Consider the following 19,276-nt stretch of genomic DNA (forward strand, 5'->3'; position numbering starts at 1 on the left):
AGTAATGACAGAAGGTGGTGGAGACAAAAATGATGTTGGAATTCAAAAATATGTGTATAGAGGACCTCTAAATAGAGAATGAATGGTATAAAAAAAGAAAAATTAAATGGTTGCATGTGTGTTTGATGTATCAAGTGGTGCTTAGATGGCAACTCCAGCTGTGAAGAACTAAGACCGGTATTAGGCAGACTTTAAGGTCTCTGTCCTATATATGACAATTTGGTTTAGGATGGGCATCGATGGAAACTCCAGTAATTTGGAATTTGAGGATAATGCTGGGCAAACTTTTATGATCTGTGTCCTGCACATAACAAGATGGTTCAGATAGGATGGAGTGGGCTTCCATGGCAACTCCTGTAGTTGGAACCTAAGGTCAGTGCTGGGTAGACTTTATGGTCTATGTCCCAGAAATGGCAAAGAAAGACAACTTCATCATGAATTGAGCAGACTGGATGGACTGTTCAGGTCTTTATTTTCCATCATTTGAAATGCCCCCCCCCCCCTTTTTACAAAACCACGCAAGAGGTTTTTAGCGCCAGCCGGCACAATGAATGCTCTGCGCTGCTCCAAAGGTCATAGAGTTCCTATGAGTGTCGGAGCAGTGCAGAGCATTCAATGAGCTGGCCAATGCTAAAAACCTCTTGCACGGTTTTGCAAAAGGGGGGTATGTTATTATTTTAAAAAATGCAAACATAGACATATAAGCATCTATGATGGCGTTAAAGATCACTCAAAAAGATGCCTTCATTTACTTCCAACCTGGGCGACCTGTTAGAGTTTGCCATCTTATATGGTAGGCAACTCCTGTCCTTGAGTGCTGAGACTCATTTAGATTTTCAGAATATCCACAATGAATATGCATGAGATACATTTACATATTGTGGATAGTGGGCATGCATATGCTGTACGTCTCATGCATATCCAATATGGGTATGTTAATTGCCTACCTCTGTGTTCAAAGAATACTGAAGTGAATATTCATTGTGCTAAGATTTGCATTTTTCCTTTCAGCGACAAGTTTAAATGCAGATTTGAAGATCGTCACAGGTTCATGGATGAGAATTCAATTCACTTGAAATTGTGCTTATACGCTTGCAGAACAGTTATCTGTTATCTCTAATTCAGAATTTTAACATCACCTTCTTAATATAAACAAAATACACCAGGGCTCCATAGAAATTGTGATTTCCTTATAAAACTAATCATTATGCAGCTTAAGAGAATAGGACTGTTCGCTGTCTAGTCTTTATTGCTTTAAAATTTCTTCTGGTCTTCAGAATGGAAAATCTCTCATTCATGGTGATGTTTGTCTGCAGGGATACAAACAATATGTGATTGCTATGAAAACTTGTGCAAAAATGAACTTACTCCATTTTACAACAAAGTAAATATGCACAGGCAAATTGAAAGTGTTGTTTAAGGTTTCATATGATAAAGAAAAAATATTCAGTATTTTGGATGTTGGTCAATGCTTTTCTGATAAACCCAGCGGCAGGGTGGTCTGCTGTTAGATAACTGAAAAGCAAGAGTTTGGAGCCATAGACAAGTATATTGAAGGTCTAGAGCAGTGGTTCCCAAACCTGTCCTGGGGGACCCCCAGCCAGTCAGGTTTTCAAGATATCCCTAATGAATATGCATGAGAGAGATTTGCATATAATGGAAGTGACAGGAATGCAAATCTATCTCATGCATATTCATTAGGGATATCTTGAAAACCTGACTGGCTGGGGGTCCCCCAGGACAGGTTTGGGAACCACTGGTCTAGAGCAGTGGTTCCCAACCTTGTCCTTGTGGACCACCAGGGCAACTGGATTTTCAGGATAGCCCTAATGAATATGCATGGAGCAGATTTGCATGCCTGTCACTTCCATTATATGCAAATATCTCTCATGCACATTTATTAGGGCTAGCTTGAAAACCCGATTGGCCTGGTGGTCCTCCAGGACAGGGTTGGGAACCACTGGTCTAGAGAATGACAAAGAAGCAAAGTTTGTCCCTATCTCCACCCCATCCCCTGTGGGCTCTGTCCTTATCAATACAAGCCTCAAACACTTGTGATTTTATATCTAAATCTTTTTATTAAAATATAAAAAGATACATTTATTCTGTACAACATTACAAATCACACACAGAGCCTACAATTCTGATCTGGTTTTGGTACAACTATTCCAAAGATTCAGCTGCCTGTGTTTTTACATCATCTGGGAAGATAAATGGATTGTCTTTCAGGCATTGGTGTAAAAGAGAACCAACACTGTGTAGTGGATGAACAGGAAAATAAGTGTCTATTACAGTAAATGCTGGAAATGCTCCTTGATACCAGCAACAATGGATGAATCTGTTACAGTAATAGTAAGATGCTTGAGCAACTGGGCACATGATGGAAGGATGCTGCAGATGGTAGAAATTGATTAGCAGACAAGACTCTTGTTGCCACATCAAAGGCAGACGAGACACAAATGATGTCCTTTAACAGTAGTTCATTTAAATCCAAAAGCAGTTTCTGCACTGTTTTTAATCATTGAATTCAGTTGCCAGTTGTCTAAGTTGTATATTGATACTACGGTTGTATATTGATACTACAGTAGCATTTTATAGATGCTTTTACATCTAAATGGAACAACCTGTTTAAGGTTAGTCTTAAGCTTTTAGAGAAATACACAGGGACAAAGTTTGACCCCATACTCATGGGCTCTGTCCCCCAGCCCCACACCACCCAGCAGTTCACCATGAGTATCCATCCCTATATCATGCATGTTTGTAGTCTACAAGTTAGAATCCAGCAGTGAAACAAGAATGTTATATCAGAAATAATTACCAAGTGACCAGAAAATGGAAGTGACTGGAGTGACCAGAAGTGATTTGAGGCCAGAAGAGACCTCAAAGTGACCAGAGGTAACTGAAGACCAGAAGGGCCCCAGGAGGAACCCAAAGCAATGGGAAGAATCACCCAAAAAGAAGACTCGACCAATCGAATGTCCACATAAATTGGCGTTAGAAGTAGGATCTTGAAACTGCCTGTGAACAACGAAGAGATTCCTTCAGCAAAAATACTAACTGCACTGTGGCAGAGAAAATTACCACTGACGTGGGCCTTAAATTGATGACCGAACAACTACAAGCATTTGCCCAGAATCTGGAACAACAGTGGCAGAAGCAACAGCCCATTCTGCAACTATTGGACAACTAAGTCACCCCCATCATTTTGCTAAATCACCCCCAAAGAACTAAGATTGTTGGCAGATGGAAAGCCATATCATGACACCCACTAAGACCCGGGTATTGATGTAATGACCCAAAGTCCAGCGACAGGACATGGAGACTGGACTAAGCATATGGTATTAACAAAATTGGGTCCTGAGGCTTATCCTGAGGCTTTTTTAGTCACCTTCGAATAAGTTGCCACTTAGTGACCAAGTGACTAGTAGACCATTATATTAGGCCCTTTCCTAACTGGAGAGGCACAAGCAGCCTACTGGGCATTGGATAAAACTAAAGCCCTATCCAGGACTGACTGGGCTCATCAGACAACTGCTCCCAAGGGAAGTTTCAGATGAAAGAGTTCCAGAGGGGTGACTGGCTCTGAGCCATAGCCCAACAGCTACTAGACTGGGCTACCCACTGGCTGGAGCCAGAGCAAAAAACAAGAAGTGTTGAAAATAATTGTGCTAGAGAAATTTTTAATGATCCTCCCACCTTCGATGAAGATGTGGATATACAGACAAGTCCCAACCTCATTACAGGACACTACTGAATTAGCTGAACACTACATAGAAGCTGATGGGATGGGTTACGAGAGACCTTGGGAGGTTCGGGGAAAGAGTAAGTCATCACCCACTAAGTCCCAGGAGGTTGGGGAAAATTATAAGCGAAACTGAGGGAGGTCTCGGGAATCCAAGGAAGAACTAGTACCTATTAGGGGAGAAAGAAGATGGCAGGACCCTGTATGGTCAAGTCCTTGTCCAATGATGCCCTTTGAAATGTTTCTGATCTGGGGAGGTGGGCCATTTCCAGAAAGATTGTCCACTGATATAGTGTGCATTCTCCGGGATAGGAAATGGAATAACCAGGGACAAAGAGAAAACCTTTGAGAGGTGCAGGTAGCCAGGAAAGAGGTAATGGCCTTAGTGGACACCAGCCACAGCCAGTCAATGATGTTGGGGGCACTGGCCCAATATCTGAAAATTGGAAAAAAGGAAGGTGATACAGTGAGATAGTCTACATCTGATGTATTCATGGCATTATGAAACATGAATGGACTTATGAAGTCTGAGTCAGCGGAGTAGAAGGGACCCTAGACTTATGGGTGGCAGTATTTGAAAAACTGCCCACACCCCTTATTCTGAGCAAGGACTGGGATGAAGTGCAGGTGTTGCTGAGGCCCTGGGTAGTAGGGTTTTCCATGAGAGCTCAGGACTACCCTGGAGGAAGCTGGCCCTTTCCAATTAGAGGAACTCTTCCCTTTCGTAACCCCAGAGGTTATAGGTGAACCCGGAAAAACTAAGAAGCCCAAATCTGTCAGGAGACAAGAGAAATGGAAGGATTTGATACCTTCTACCTGAGTGGAAGCCTTAGGAAAAGAGGTTCGTAATAAATTTCAACACTTTCCCCAAGAGCAAAAAATAGATTCCTCTTTACAGGATTATTGGGCAAAGGCAGGCCAGGGAACGAAGTATACCCCCCAATTTGAGATAAACAATTTGCTATATCGAGTAACTAGAGACAGGATACAAGGGAAAATAAAAACTCAAATTATGATTCCCAAGGTATTCAGGAACCTCCTCTTAACTCTAGCTCATACACACACTTTAGCCAGCTACTTAGCAGAGGCAAGGATTAGCGACACAAATTTTCTGGCCTGGCATTTTTCAAGACATGAGTACTGCAGATCATGCCCTGAGTTCCAGAAAGTTCCCCAGTGAGTTCATGAAAAGGCTTCACGAATTCCCTTGCCTGTTATAAATAACCTCATGGAGAAAGTGGCTGTGGATTCCATAGGACTCGTAGAACAAACTAGGACAGGCTATCAGTACCTTCTTGTTATGCTTGATTATGCTACCCGGTATCCTTGGGCCATTCCACTGAAAAAACCATCACTCCAGTAATAGTACAAGAACTGTAAAAAATATTTTGCCAAACAGGCTTTCCCTGAGAGCTACTCACTGATCGAGGAACAAACTTCCTTTCCCGAACTTTAGAAGGAGTATTCTGGTACATTTTGAGTTAAATACCTGAGACTGTTTTCTGGTCAGGAGAGGGTCTACCAGAGTAATATCACCCTAAGCTACTTGGGAAGCCCTTCACAAGACTTCTGAACTAAGGAACAATAGAAGGGAAGTTCTTGGCAACAAGGACTCCTATGTGTGACCCTTGGGGGGATGCATGCTGGCACCTGCCTAACCTCCAGTAAGTTGAAACCTTACCATTGTGGTCAGAGTATGGCCATGGGCCCAAACCCTACTATTGTGACCTGAGGTGACAGACACCCAGAGGTGACCACCAAGTGACCCAAGGTGACTGGTGACTTGAAGTGACCACCAGGTGACTGGCAACTATAAGTAACTACCAAGTGACTAGAGGAAACTGGAAGTGACAACAGAGTGACCAAAGGTTACTGGAGACTCGGAGTGATCACAGAGTGACCAGAGGTGATCAGAGGCCGGAAGTGACTGGAGGTGACCAAAGACTGGAAGAGGTCTGGGAGGAACCCAAAGCAACAGGAAGAATCGCCCAAAAAGAAGACTCGACTGTCCACAAGATCATTTGCACATATTTCTGGTCCCTAAAATATTCATACCCTTCTTTGCAGCTCTCCCCTCAGTGCAGCTTAGTAAATAAGCCTTTTAATGTTAGTTATTTTATAAAATCAAAACACATGCAGACAACAACAATTAGTAGTTGCCTTGTTTCTGATTTAGACATTTTACTACCTGATTGCCCATTGCTCGGAAGTTGAATCTCAGGAATATGCCTTTTGGTTGTAACTTGGTAAATGGCACTGCGGTCCTCCTACTTCTCAAAAATTGCTGTCTGTATTGTGGTGTTTGAGGTCTGCAAGAAGAGAAGAGTATAAAAGACAGGAATTTTACTAACCCTGAAATACAAGAATAGAGGGTTATATTATGAGTAATTTGATTGTAGAACAGTGTTTTTACATGGTGAAATAGAAGCTTAGAAAATTGTACAGGGGTATATTCTAGGTATGTGTATTCAGTTTAAAACTAATGGTAAAGACAACTGACAAAAGATGACTGAGAGCATTTTTAGTTCATATCCCTTTAGCTTAGTTTTTTTTCCAATATTTGATTATTGCCCTTTTGAAGTAAAACAGCAAGGTGCGTTACATAAAATCAGTATAATATAAAGCAATTTACATAAACGAACCAAATGACCTTGGGGCTGGAATGAGCCACTTGCAGCAGTATATGGGACAGAGGAGGAATAGAGTGCTGCTCAAGTTACCAGTATTGCTTGTTGGCTTGCCTGCTCCATTTACAGTTGCACTCTCTCTCTCTGGTACCCCCTTTCATCCACCAAAAAGTGGTAGAGACCAGGATAAGTCCACAGTTCTCTAGAGCCCTGCATAAAGAGAAGATTAGGTTCTTGCCTTGATAATCTTCTTTCCTGTAAGTAGGGACAAGAATCCTGACTAATGGATACTTCACATTTATTCACGAGAATTGCAGAAGACATCATCTACATTTTTCAACTTTTCCTCCTTGTGTCAATTGGCAGTGCCCCATCTCCTCAGTTTGTACCAAAGCAGTTGTTCACCTCTAAAAGTGGATAAATAACAAGAGGGTATGGGGAGCTTGCCGACCAAATCAAGCCCTTTATGCTTAACAAAGACAATTATTTAAACAGTATGAACTCAATACGAAGGTGGACCCAAATACGCCACTTACCTGTGTGCAACCAACACTAACATTTATGCAGCTGTTATAGGCTTTCCCATTGACTTTGCCATAGTGAACTATCGCATCACATATTGTACTTGTTTGACAGGTGCATCGTTCATTCTCTTATCAAGCTGCAAATTCAGAGGCAGATTTGCATTCATTGTTGCTGACTTCAAATTCTTATTTACATTTTAGGAAATTGTTTTAGACTTATTTTTATGATAAGTATTTGAAAAATTTACATTACATAATTCTCTGATAACCTACAGATTTCTTTATATTGTTAACTGCATCAAACTGCAAAGGTTTTGAGGGTTATAAATACATTTTAATGTTATGTTTAGTTCATACCCACTTGGCTGCCCTAAGGCAAGCATTTGGAGACATAAATCCCTGCCTGAGGTCAAGATGTAAAAAATACCGTGGTGGAAATAATTTTTTATGTTTTTATTGGCGATGCTCAGCACTATAGCAAGCAAATTATATGCATGATATTAGTTTAAAGAATCGCTAGTAAAAGGGGGATGAACTGTGATTGGCGCTTGCTCAGAAGAGCAATCTCTAGGCACAGCTCCTCTCTCCAATCGGGCTGCTCTCCCTGCCCCAACCAACTTCTGTGCCCATTAAAAAAAAAAAAAAAAATCATACCAGGACCCACCATCCCCCACCCCTGACATCCATACTTTAAAAAAAAAAAAATCATCAGGAGAAATGCCCACTCCCTCCAGCCACAGGTTCAGGTCCAGGTCCATAAACCCTTCACGCAGAGGCAATAGTCACCAGGAACTGTAAGACCCTTCCATGACGCATTCTGTAAGGATTCATACTGGGGCTTACAGAGGGACAATAGAACAAGCTTAAAATTCCAAGTAGGAAATGGTTGTCACACGGGAAGATGCAGCTGTAATGATCCCTCCAGGAATCTGGCTATGTTCGGAAAGGACGCTAAAGACCCTTCCTCTGCTTGATAGCAGGAGAGGTTCGCTACTTGCACCTTGAGCAAACCAACCACCAGGTCCTGTTTAAGACCACCCTGAAGGAATGATAGGATATGGATATTGGTGTCGTGTACAGCTCTACTCTTAGATCATCACATCAGAAATGAAAAGTCTTCCAGTACTTAGCATAAGCCGTGACAGCTCTGACTATCCTTTCTGGGCTAAGTTTGAACTCTCAAGAGTCACGTCATAAGACCAAAGCGTTCCAGATCCTCCATGGCAATTTGTCCCTGAGACAGAAGTGCTGGAAACATGGGTAGCTTGAGACATACGGCCCATGTTGTGTCATTTGTATTGTATACATTATTTGCTTTTTATCGTGTGGGTCACCTATGACTGCATGCACCCTTTGTGGATTTTTTTTAAGAACAAAAGAATTGCTGCTGGTGGGTCAGACCAGTGATCCATCGCGCCCAGCAGTCCGCTCACGCGGCGGCCCCCAGGTCAAAGACCTGTGCCCTAACCGAGACCAGCCCTACCTGCGTTCGTTCTGGCTCCGCAGGAACTTGTCCAACCTTGTCTTGAATCCCTGGAGGGTGTTTTCCCTTATAACAGACTCCGGAAGAGCATTCCAGTTCTCTATCACTCTCTGGGTGAAGAAGAACTTCCTTACGTTTGCACAGAATCTATCCCCTTTTAATTTTAGAGAGTTATTTGGATGTTTATAAAACTACAAACTAGTACATCAGATCTTCTGTTCCATAATCTTTTTGTTGTTTTGCTGCTTCATTTCCTTTGTAAAGCCTGAATTGTGCCTTTTTTTTTTTTTTTTTTTTTGGGGGGGGGAACCAAGGAGATTAATTAATCATTCCTAAATAAAATTCAAAATAAAAGCAGGAATGCTGCTACAAAAGAAGAAGGCTCCAGAGATACAGCCTTAGGAGCAACATGAGAAAATATCATTAATAGAAAAGGAGGTAGAAACATAGCAATATGAGTACAGTAGATGACAGCAGATGAAGATCACAATGGCCTCATCCAGTCAACTCAATACAGTGCTTAGGGTCTTTAATAATGCTTTGTGCAGTTCACCCTCATGTTTAACTCTTATATTGGGCAGATTACACTTCATTTCCCCCCCCCACACACACACCTTCTCATGCCTTCTTAAGTATAAAGGTCATTTCACTGCTGGTTTTTTAGTTGAGGCTCTTCATGCTTAAATATTAAAGGCAATTGCAAGCTTGGCACCATTCCCTCTATATTGAGCGGATGTCCTCCAACTACATTGCCACCAGAGAGGAGGTGGTGCATCAATTCTGTGCTTTCAGTCACTAAGGACAGGCAAATTCTTTCTTTGGAGTCCTGCAGAACTTGATTTCCCCTCACTACTGAAAAATGTGATAGTGAAACAGCAACCCTCCCCACCCCCCGGGGCAGGACTGTACATGGGGGACTTGTGCTCAACTTAGAGGAAACAGTGCCTGAAGGCTATTGAGGTGGTTCACATTCAGGTACAGTTGGTACTTCCCTGTCTCTGGAGGGCTCACCATTTAAAATGACTAGGTTGCAGTGGAATATGAATCTAGGTGCCCAGATTAAAGTCCACTGCATTGTCCACTAGGCTGCTCTCTGCTCTGCCGGATTTTTCTGGTGTTCATAATTTGGATGGTTTATATTGGAAAATGGCTGTTCATTTTGGAAGTTCTCACTTATTTTCTAACAGTAAATCCTAATGTTTTTCCTGTTCAAAAATGGCTGTGGGATGGACTTTTTTTTTGCGGGGGGAGGGATATTATGAGCAAGACATCCCAATTCTGACTTGAATGCTCTTTTGAAAATGCTTCTCCGCATTGCCTTTGTAAAAGAGGCTTAAAATAGCCATCTTTTTGGACATCTGTTATAGGTGTTCTATTCTGAAATTACTCCATAAAAGAATATTTTAGAGTGAAGAAGAACAGAATTCTCACCTTTTCACTTGATTGGCCCATGGATTAGACACATTAACAGTTAAAATAGCTCCAGAGGTTGACAATTCTGGCTCTGCTCGCCACCTGCCCAAAACAAACAGTATTTGTAACACTCTATTTTGGAATGCATTACTTCAATAAATTGAACAAAAATGTAAACAGGGCCAACCCAAGGGTAAATGATATCCTAGATGAACCTTCTGCCATGTCCCCTCCCCCCTATAGTCCAGCATCTCCTTTTCCATCCTCCTGATAACAGGTGTTCTCCAAAGACATCATCCATGGAACCCAGTACGGACATTGCCAAGTCCACTACATCTTTAGGCGGTGCCTATACCAGGCGCGTGCCGGTTCCTTCCTGCATGACATCAGCTCATGGGACCATCAGTTTAGCAACAAAGCTAAGAAGTCAACTAGGGGAGGTGGGCAGGTTGTCAGAATATATGCCTGCTGTTCTCGAACATCTGCTACAGGTAAGTATCTTTGCTTTGCTATCATGGGATACTGAGGGAGGAGCTGGGATGTAACACAAGTATAGAAAGCTAACCAGGTAATGAGTATAGAAACCAAACCAGGTCGTGCATGTGCAAGACCGGAGGGTTAGGACTTCGATAGGAAGACAGGACTTAAATGAGAAACCAAGGTGGCAAGGGAGCCCCTTCTGGTGATACAGACAGGTCGTGACCTGTTTGGGCCGACGCGGGAGCGGACTGCTGGGCAGGATGGACCTGTGGTCTGACCCGGCAGAGGCACTGCTTATGTTCTTATGTTCTTTCTACGAGGACAAGCAAACATAATATTCTCACACTTGGGACTCCCAAGCTGCAAGGATCATGTCCCTGGAAGAGATTGAACATTGAATATACAAGAGCCTCGCAAATCCAACAGAGATGGAGGGAATGTTGGCTTTAAGTAGAGAACAAATTCTGCAGAATTGCTTGTCTAAACCGACTTGTCTCTTCTGGAGTTGTGTTAACAGTAGTGAGAAGTAACTGTATGGATTGAGGACCAAGAACTTGCTTAACAGATATCCTCAATCAATGCAGAGCGAAAATGAGCTACCAAGGCAGCCATAAGCGCACACATTGTTATACAACCTTGCGGCGTCAACCCAGCCTGATTATACACAAAGAAGATATCGTCTGTTAGTTGTGGAGACGGTTCTGTTGGAAACAGCAACTCCTAGCCTCTTAGGATCAAAAGCGACAAAGTGCTAGGAGGACTTTCTATGTGGTTTTTAGTCTGGTCCAGGTAGTATGCCAGAGCATGCTTACAGTTCAAGATATGAAGGGCTGCTGCTCCAGGATGGGAATGTGGCTTTGGAAAGAAAACAGACAAAACAATAAACTGGTTGAGGTGGAATTCTGACACTACTTTAGAGAAGAATTTTTGGATTTGAAGATGTTGTGTTTGAAGATGTTGTGATGGAACCGTTTGTGGGGAGGATCTGAAACAAGGGTTTGACGCTCACTCACACGGCATGCAGACGTGAGGGTTATGAGGAAAATGAATTTCCAAGTGAGTAGTTTGAGATTTAAGTGGCTCAAAGGGAGATTTCATAAGAGCAGAGATCCCACATTAAGATCCCACATTAAGATCCCAAGCCACAGGAGGTGGCTAGATAGGTGATTCATCTGGAATAGGTCTTTCATGAAATGGGCCACTAAGGGATGTACAGAAAGAGGCTTGTCCACGCGGGAATGAAATGCATTGATAGCAGTAAAATGAACGTTAACTGCATTGTTTTTTAGATCAGAATTAGAGAGACAGAGAAGGTAGTCAAGGATGGACAGAAGTGGGCATGTGAAGGACTCTAGAGATTGTGATGCATACCAGAAAAAAAAATAGTGTCCATTTGAAGTGATAACAGCGCTGAGTGGAAGGTTTTCTAGAATGTAATGACAGCAGATACTGCAGCCTAGAGGCAAAAAGCATTTACTTGCTCGGTGAAAGAAACCATGCTGTTCTTGCTAACGAGCGGGAGTTGGGATGAAGTAGGGACACTGTTCTAAGCAATGTTGGAAAGTTTCAGTTTCTATGGTTTCCTGTTCAAAAGCTCTAGGAGGAGTGGAAACCAAACCTGGCGTAGGCAAAGGGGTGCTTTGAGAATCATGGTGCCCCAGTATGGGTGAAGCTTCAGTAAAGTTTTCCCTGTGAGAGGAATTGAGGAAATGCTTAGAGGAACTTGTTCCCCCCCCCCCCAACCAAGTAGCAAGTCGTCCGACACAATATGAATGGGGGCAAAGAGTCTGGAACAGAAATATGGGAGTTAGCGGTTGTGAGGGGGAAGTGAAGAGATGCAAGACTATTGTACTGAGAGACCAAAGGTGGCCAGTAACTCTCCTTCCCATCTCATCCCATCTTCCAAGTGTCATGTGGCTCTCATCCCCTTCCTTACCCACTTCCATGTCCATTATCACATCTCTCCTCCTTCCCCCTCCCCCCACCCCCAGTTCCAGCATGCATCTGCTCCTCTTTCTCTCTGCCATGTCTGCTGGGCCTGTGCTGGCAGTAGTGTAGCAGAGTCAACATATCCAAATGCTATTCTATTCCACCCCCTCCCTAAAAAAACTGCCTATGCTGAAATACCCCATGCAGGCTCACAGCAGTATTAAAGTGCTGCCTATCTTGCTATTTCCCCATCCCTCCACAAATTTTCTACTCTAGGCAAATGCCTAGTACACCTTTTGGAAGGGCTAGCCCTGAATGTAAATATTGCTACCTTCTTATCTTCAGTCTTCTTACTGCTGCATTTATTGCTGTTTGCTGTAATCTTACCTAAATATACAAAATATAACAGAATAAATCACATTTAATGCAGTGTTATAAAGACTGTCACATATTAATTAACAACTCTTTGCCAAGATTATTGGTTTCTTGCAACCTAGGTGACCATGACCATGTTATACAATACCAACAAAAGCAATTAAGCACTTAGCATTAAGGGGCAGTTCTATAAGTGGGTGTCTCCCTGATTAGGGACCCCTAGATCCACCCCCCAGGTCTGCCCAGTTCCATCCATCCCTTCTCTGTTATGCCCCAGCCTCACTCTCTAGTGCCTGCTCTTTTCATGCGTGGATGCCCTCCTGCCCGACGGTGATTTGTTGGAAGCTTTTCAAATCCTGGACAAAGTGCATTTACTGCTTACCACTGGCTTTTCGTATGTGTACACTCTTTTGATATAGCAAGGATTGTAGCAAACAAAAAAATCAGCACTGGAAGATGGCAAATTGGCAAATGCAGGATCCCAAAGCCTCTTTGGCCAGGGCACCCCAAGTTTCTGTCATCCCCTGTTGACTAATTGTATTTCTCTGGTACTGTGGAAGTGTCCTCTAGCTGCCAGCATCTTGGAAAATGGCAGTGGTGCTTCTGATTTCAATTACATTAGCTGAGATTAAGTTTAAGGTTTTAACATCTGCTAGATCACCATTTTCAAAGAGCAGTGGATGAAGAAGATGCCAGAAGATGTATCCCTGGGAACATACAAGTATTTATTGGTCCACATGGATGCTGGAAGCCTGGGGACTCCCTTGCCAAAATACCCCCTCTGCTGGAGAACCAAAGAACCTCCATAGTTGAAACAGGTAAAGTTAGAAATTAACTTTGTCTCTATTAACACTGAAGTTAAAATGAAAATAATACTTACTTTGAAGTTAGTTTTTCTTCCATGTTAATGCATTACTTCTAGTTAACCACTAGTTTTACTTCCAGTTTAGCACATAATTTTACTTTTCTGATATTTTGCTTATTGTTTTATCAGAAGTAAAAACTATATTAAAATCTAACAGATTTTTAATGCATTTTTAATACAAGGCACTTGAGAATGAATACAAATTATATGAGTTAAGCCTGAAACAAACACTCTTCCCTTTTGCTCTGCTAAAGAACATGCTTTTTCAAACCAAATCAGTTGCTTATAAGGGGGTTTTGAAAAGTTCTTAGCCCAACCAAACAACTTCCTAAATTCTTGAGTGTTATTTTGCCACAGTAGCCGAAAAGACTGTTAACTTATTTTGTTAAGTGACAATTTGTAGAAACGAAATTCTATGTTTTGACATTGTTTCAGATCATTGATTGAACCATATCCACATCATTTTCGTCTTGTTTAGGCTGAGAACTTTTCAGCACTCCCTCGTATTCACCCTATATCCATATGAAATATGAATGAGAAAAGACAGCCTATATTGAAAACCTGGCTCATGCAAGTTTCTCATGAATATTCATTGTAGATATCCCCAAAACATAACTAATTGCAAATGATCCATGTCAACTACTGAGCATGTTGCAAATAGGAATGAAAAATATTGTTTAAAATGTCTGTATGCAAATGCCAGAAGCCTAAGTAACAAGATGTAACAGTTAGAAAAGATAGATATAATAGGCATCTCTGAGACCTGGTGGAAGGAAGATAACCAATGAGACACTGTGTTTCTGGGATACAAATTATATCACAATGACAAAGTAGATCAAATTGGAGGGGAGCGGAGAGATGCGCTGTGGGAATTGAAGCAGTGTGGAATTCATATGGACAGAAATTCCATGTGCAATGTAAAATAATATACAAGTAGAGCTGTACTACCTTCCCTTGGGAGAGAATGAGCAAACAGATGAAGAAATGTTTTCAGAGATTAGAGAAACTGGAAAATTGGGCAACAGTATAATAATGGATGACTTCAATTAACCCAATATTGACTGGATAAATGTTACACCAGGGAGTGCTAGAGAGGTAAAATTCCTAAATGTAATAAATGACTGCTTCTTGAAGCAACTGATCCAGGAGTAGACAAGCGGGGGAGCTACTTTAGAATGCAGGGCATAGTACGAAAGGTAATGGTTTTAGGTCTACTGGGAAACAGTGATCATAACATGCTCAAATTTGAGCTGATCTCTGGAGTGACATTGCTAAAGAAATCTAATAGATGCTGGCATTGTCATCTTGAAGCTGGGACTTTGGATCATTTACTATATTATTGTCCCTTGATAGTTAAATATTGGAGATCTATTTGGGATCAAGTGAACAAAATATTAGAAAATCCAGTGGCATTGATGTATGATACCATCCTGTTCGGTACATTAATGAGAGCTATAAGTTAAATATCAGCTCGAAATAATAAACTTCTCTTTATAATGACAGGGGTTGCCATTCAACTCATTTTGAAGAATTGGAAGAACTGGGATAGGCTAAATTACACTTTCCGGTGGGAATCTCTGTTATACTTTTAAAATGGAACGTTAGATGGCCATACAACAGGGACGGTATAAGAAATTTATGGATGTTTGGGAACCATTGACTAAGGAATGATAACTGATTTTATTTTATTGACCCTTAAGCATACACATCCAGGGTGGGTGGGGGGGAGGGTATTGCATTGGAATTTCATTTGGGGAATATATGGATGGTTTCTTGTAGGTATGTACTTTTTCTGATTATTTTTTTGGGGGGGAATAGTTGTGCATTAATGTTTATAAGTTTAATGTGCATTTCGTGTAATATTATGTATATTGAAATTGTTTGCACAATGGTAGTTTGGAAATTTTATATAGATTTATAAAAAAAAAATAAAAAAAGAAATCTGCTGTAGTGGCATTCTATTTTCAAAAGGGTGACAATGATAAAATTGTTTAAAAAGAAGGTAAAAGGATTGGTGCCTAAGGTTAGGCCTTTAAATCAGGCATGGATGTTATTTAAAAATATCTTTATGGAAGCCCAGAACAGATATATTCCACTTATTAACAAAGGTGGAAAGAAGAGCAAATGAGAGTCAGCATGGTTAAAAGGTAAAGTAAAAGAGGCTATTAGACCCAAAAGAACATCCTTCAAAAATGGAAAAAGGATCCAAATGAAGGAAATAAGAAGCAATATAGGCACTGGCAAGTTAGATGCAAAATATTGATAAAAACGGCTATAAAAGAATATGAAGAGAAACTTGCCAAAGAAGAAAAAATTCATAGTAATAACTTTTAAAGGTACATCAAAAGCTGAAAGCCTGTGTGGGAATCAATGGGACTGTTGGATTATCAAGGAGCAAAAGTGGCTCGTAGGGAGGACAAGGCCATAGTAGAAAGACTGAATAAATTATTTGCTTTAGTCTTTACAGAAAATGTAAGAGATCTACCTAAACTGGAAATGGTTTTCAAGGCTGATGATATGGAAGAGCTGAAAAAAATCTCAGTAAACTTGGAAGATGTACTGAGTAGAAAGTGACACAGTGACAAAATTAATCTCCATTCCCATCCCCATGGATAACCGTGGGAAACCATCTCCATGTCATTCTTTTAAAAAAGAAAGGGAAGAATCAGAGTATTAATGGACACAACCACTGACCCTCAAGCCTTGCATCGAAGAATGCTGATGTAGAAGGATGAAGTTGAGATAGATACTAAAGAATGACATGGGAATGTTTCACGCAGTTATCCGCGGAGACGGGAATGGTGATTAATTTTGTCACCGTGTCATTCTTTAGTACCGAGCTAAATCGACATGTTAACAAGTGATAAGCCACATGGAACAGATGGGATACATTCCAGGGTACTGAAAGAACTCAAACTTGAAATTGCTGATCTGCTGTTGCTAAAATCATCTGTTGTTCCTAAACATTGGAGGGTGGCTAATACAATGGAGATTTTTTTAAGGGGTTCAGGGTTGATCTGGGAAATTACAGACTGGTGAGCCTGACTTTAGTGCTGGGAAAAATAGTTGAAAACATTATCAAAAATAAAATTACGGAACACGTAGACAAACATGATTTAATGGGACAGAGTCAGCATGGATTCAGTCAAGGGAGGTCTTGCCTCACCAATTTGCAGCATTTCTTTGAAGGTGTGAATAAACATGTGGATAAAGGTGAGCCGGTTGATATGGTGTATCTAGATTTTCAGAAAGCTTTTAACAATGTTCCTCATGAGAGGCTCCTGAGAAAATTAAAGAGTCATAGGATAGGAGGCAATGTTCTGTTGTGGATTAAAAATTGGTTATTGAACAGAAAACAGAGGTTAGGGTTAAATGGCATTTATACTCAGTGGAAAATAATGAAGTGCCTCAGGGATCTGTACTGGCACTGGTGATATTTAACATATTTATAAATAATCTGGAAATTGGAACAAGTGAGGTGATTAAATTTGCAGATGACATTAAACTATTCAAAGTTGTTAAAATGCATGCAAACTAAAAAGTTCCAGGAAGACCTTAGGAAATTGGAAGACTGAGCATTCAAATGGCAGGCTGAGCCAGCAGGATTGTCTGAAGCTGCACTTTGGAGAGTTCTGCCCGTTCAGCAGATCAGAGTGAAAATACCCTGCCGTGATCAGCTGAGCTAGCTGTGGTAGAGGATGCCCTGACACATACCCCTGAAATCGGCAGAAGGGATGCCCACTTCCTCCTGTTGACACCCTCCCCAAACCCCTGACACCACCCCTGAACCCCCAACATCCCTACAACTGGTGACATCCCCGAACCTCAACACCCACCAAGGTTCAACACCCCTGAGACCCCCTGAACTTCAATATCCCTAGACGTCCTTTGAACCTGAACACCCCCAAATTTCACCTTGACACCCCTAAGCCCACCTAACACCCCCTACCCCTTGTACCTTTTTGAAGAAAGTCGGACCAGAGGGATGCCACTCCCTCCAGCCGGCAGGCCTGCCTCTTCAAAATGGCAGGCCTTCATCTTCCCAGTGTATCCTCGGATGCACTAGGAAGGGGTCTAAAGCCCTGATTGGCTCATATGCCTAAGACCCCTCAGGGTCTTAGGCCTCCATCCCGGTGTATCTTGGGATGCAATGAGTGTGACCTAAGACTCCAATTGGCCCTTTTTGTTATGGATATATTCTGCTCAGTGAGGCAACTTATTTTTATAAAACATTTTAATAAGAGTCCCTACAGAAGCCTTCAAAGTCACCTACAGCTTACCACTTTATCAATAAATTTAAGAAAATATTCTCGAATAATTCAAATGAACTATTACAGAACACTTGACAGTCATTTACAAAAGCCAACAATTTGTGAAACTATGAAAGAAACATTAAAAGTCATTTCTTTAGTTGTTCTACAGTTTCACAGTATTTTTTTCCCTTGGTTTTAGAATAAAAATACAGTGGAACCTCGGTTTGCGAGTAACCCGGTTTGCGAGTGTTTTGCAAGATGAGCAAAATACTCAGCAAACTTTTGACTCGCAAACCGAGCACTGCTCCGATAAACGAGCACTTACAGACCAGGAAGCGCCGCTTTGGGGGATTCCTCTTCCGTCTTCCGGCCAGCCTTCCACGTTGGGTGCCTTCTGCCGGATGGAGGACCTCTGTCTGGGCCTGCGCGGCTGGGTGCTGTCCCGCCTGCGCATTGCGTGTGATGCGCACAGTGTCAATCAGCGGCGGCGCTCGGCTGCGTGGGCTCGAGTGGGGGCTCTCCAGCATGCGAGGGACATTCGATGTGTAGGGCTGGCCGGCGGATGGAGGAGGCATCCCTCTGAAGCGGCACTGCGTGGTTCTCCGGCGGCTGGCGGACATTACAGGCATCCCCCCGAAGTGGCACTGGGATTCTTCTTCAGATGACGGACAGAGGAGGCGGCGGCACTGCAGCACCCGGCACCCGACAGGTACAGACCCCGGGTTCTGGAACGAATTGTTGCTGTTGCCACTATTTTCTATGGGGAACTTTGCTTTGATAAATGAGCATTTTGGATTACGAGCATGCTTCTAGAACGGATTATGCTCGTAATCCAAGGTACCACTGTATTGGATAAAAACTGGGACAAGAACTCAGTTTATATGATCACCATCTCTTCCCTCCAAAAAATAAAATCTAGCCTGGAAAATATGTGGTTTAGGCCCTGAAACTGGCCCACCTCTTACAGAGACAATAAACAGAACAGAAAGAAAGATATCCACTGACCCCTCTGTTAAAGTTGATTCTATTTTGTCTTCTCTGGTGTTGCCTTTGTTGGAACATTGATCTTCTCTTCAGCGGTGCAGTAGTTGCACTATTGAAAGAAGAAAAAAAAAAAAAACAACTATTCAAAAGAAATGCGCTCCAGGTTGCCCATAATTCAGTGGTCAGGACTTTGTTTAGATTGGGAAGATGGGAGCACGTATGTAAGTTTGTACTGGTTGAAGGTGAGGGAAAGGATACATTACAAGTTATTGTTAACTGTTTACAAGTGCCTGTACAATCTATCTCCCAAACATCTTGTTCAGAGTATTCTGCCAGAGGCTCCATCTCGTTTGCTTCGGTCTGCAGAGCAATTAGATCTGCATATTCCATCTGTAAGAGAGCTGAAGTTTACATCATCCAGGGATAATACTTTCCATTGTATTGGGGGCTAGGGAATGGAATAACCTCCCTGAGTATATTCGTCAAAAACAGAATATACAAAATTTTAAGAGACTGCTTAAATGGCATCTCTTTTGCCTGATGAAATGCAGGGTATGAGATTGAATGAACAAGGAAGAAAAGAGATTGCTGACAGTAAGGT

General features: G+C 41.8%; 1 protein-coding gene across 2 annotated transcripts in view; it reads right to left on the reverse strand.

The window, feature by feature from the left end:
- Positions 1–578: 578 nt before the first annotated feature.
- LOC117361166 (UAP56-interacting factor-like) overlaps positions 579–19,276 on the reverse strand; it is a 37,577-nt gene continuing 18,879 nt past the window's right edge. For both annotated transcript variants that reach the window (XM_033946140.1, XM_033946141.1), the window contains exons 5-9: positions 18,697–18,784; positions 12,530–12,585; positions 9,808–9,891; positions 5,931–6,051; positions 579–1,310 (exon numbers count right to left, since the gene is read on the reverse strand). In XM_033946140.1, the coding sequence (XP_033802031.1) occupies positions 1,215–1,310; positions 5,931–6,051; positions 9,808–9,891; positions 12,530–12,585; positions 18,697–18,784 (445 nt within the window). In that variant the 3' untranslated portion in view covers positions 579–1,214. The remainder of the gene's footprint in view (positions 1,311–5,930; positions 6,052–9,807; positions 9,892–12,529; positions 12,586–18,696; positions 18,785–19,276) is intronic.

The sequence above is a fragment of the Geotrypetes seraphini genome, chromosome 5, assembly GCF_902459505.1.
Source record: "Geotrypetes seraphini chromosome 5, aGeoSer1.1, whole genome shotgun sequence".
Classification (NCBI taxonomy): domain Eukaryota; kingdom Metazoa; phylum Chordata; class Amphibia; order Gymnophiona; family Dermophiidae; genus Geotrypetes; species Geotrypetes seraphini.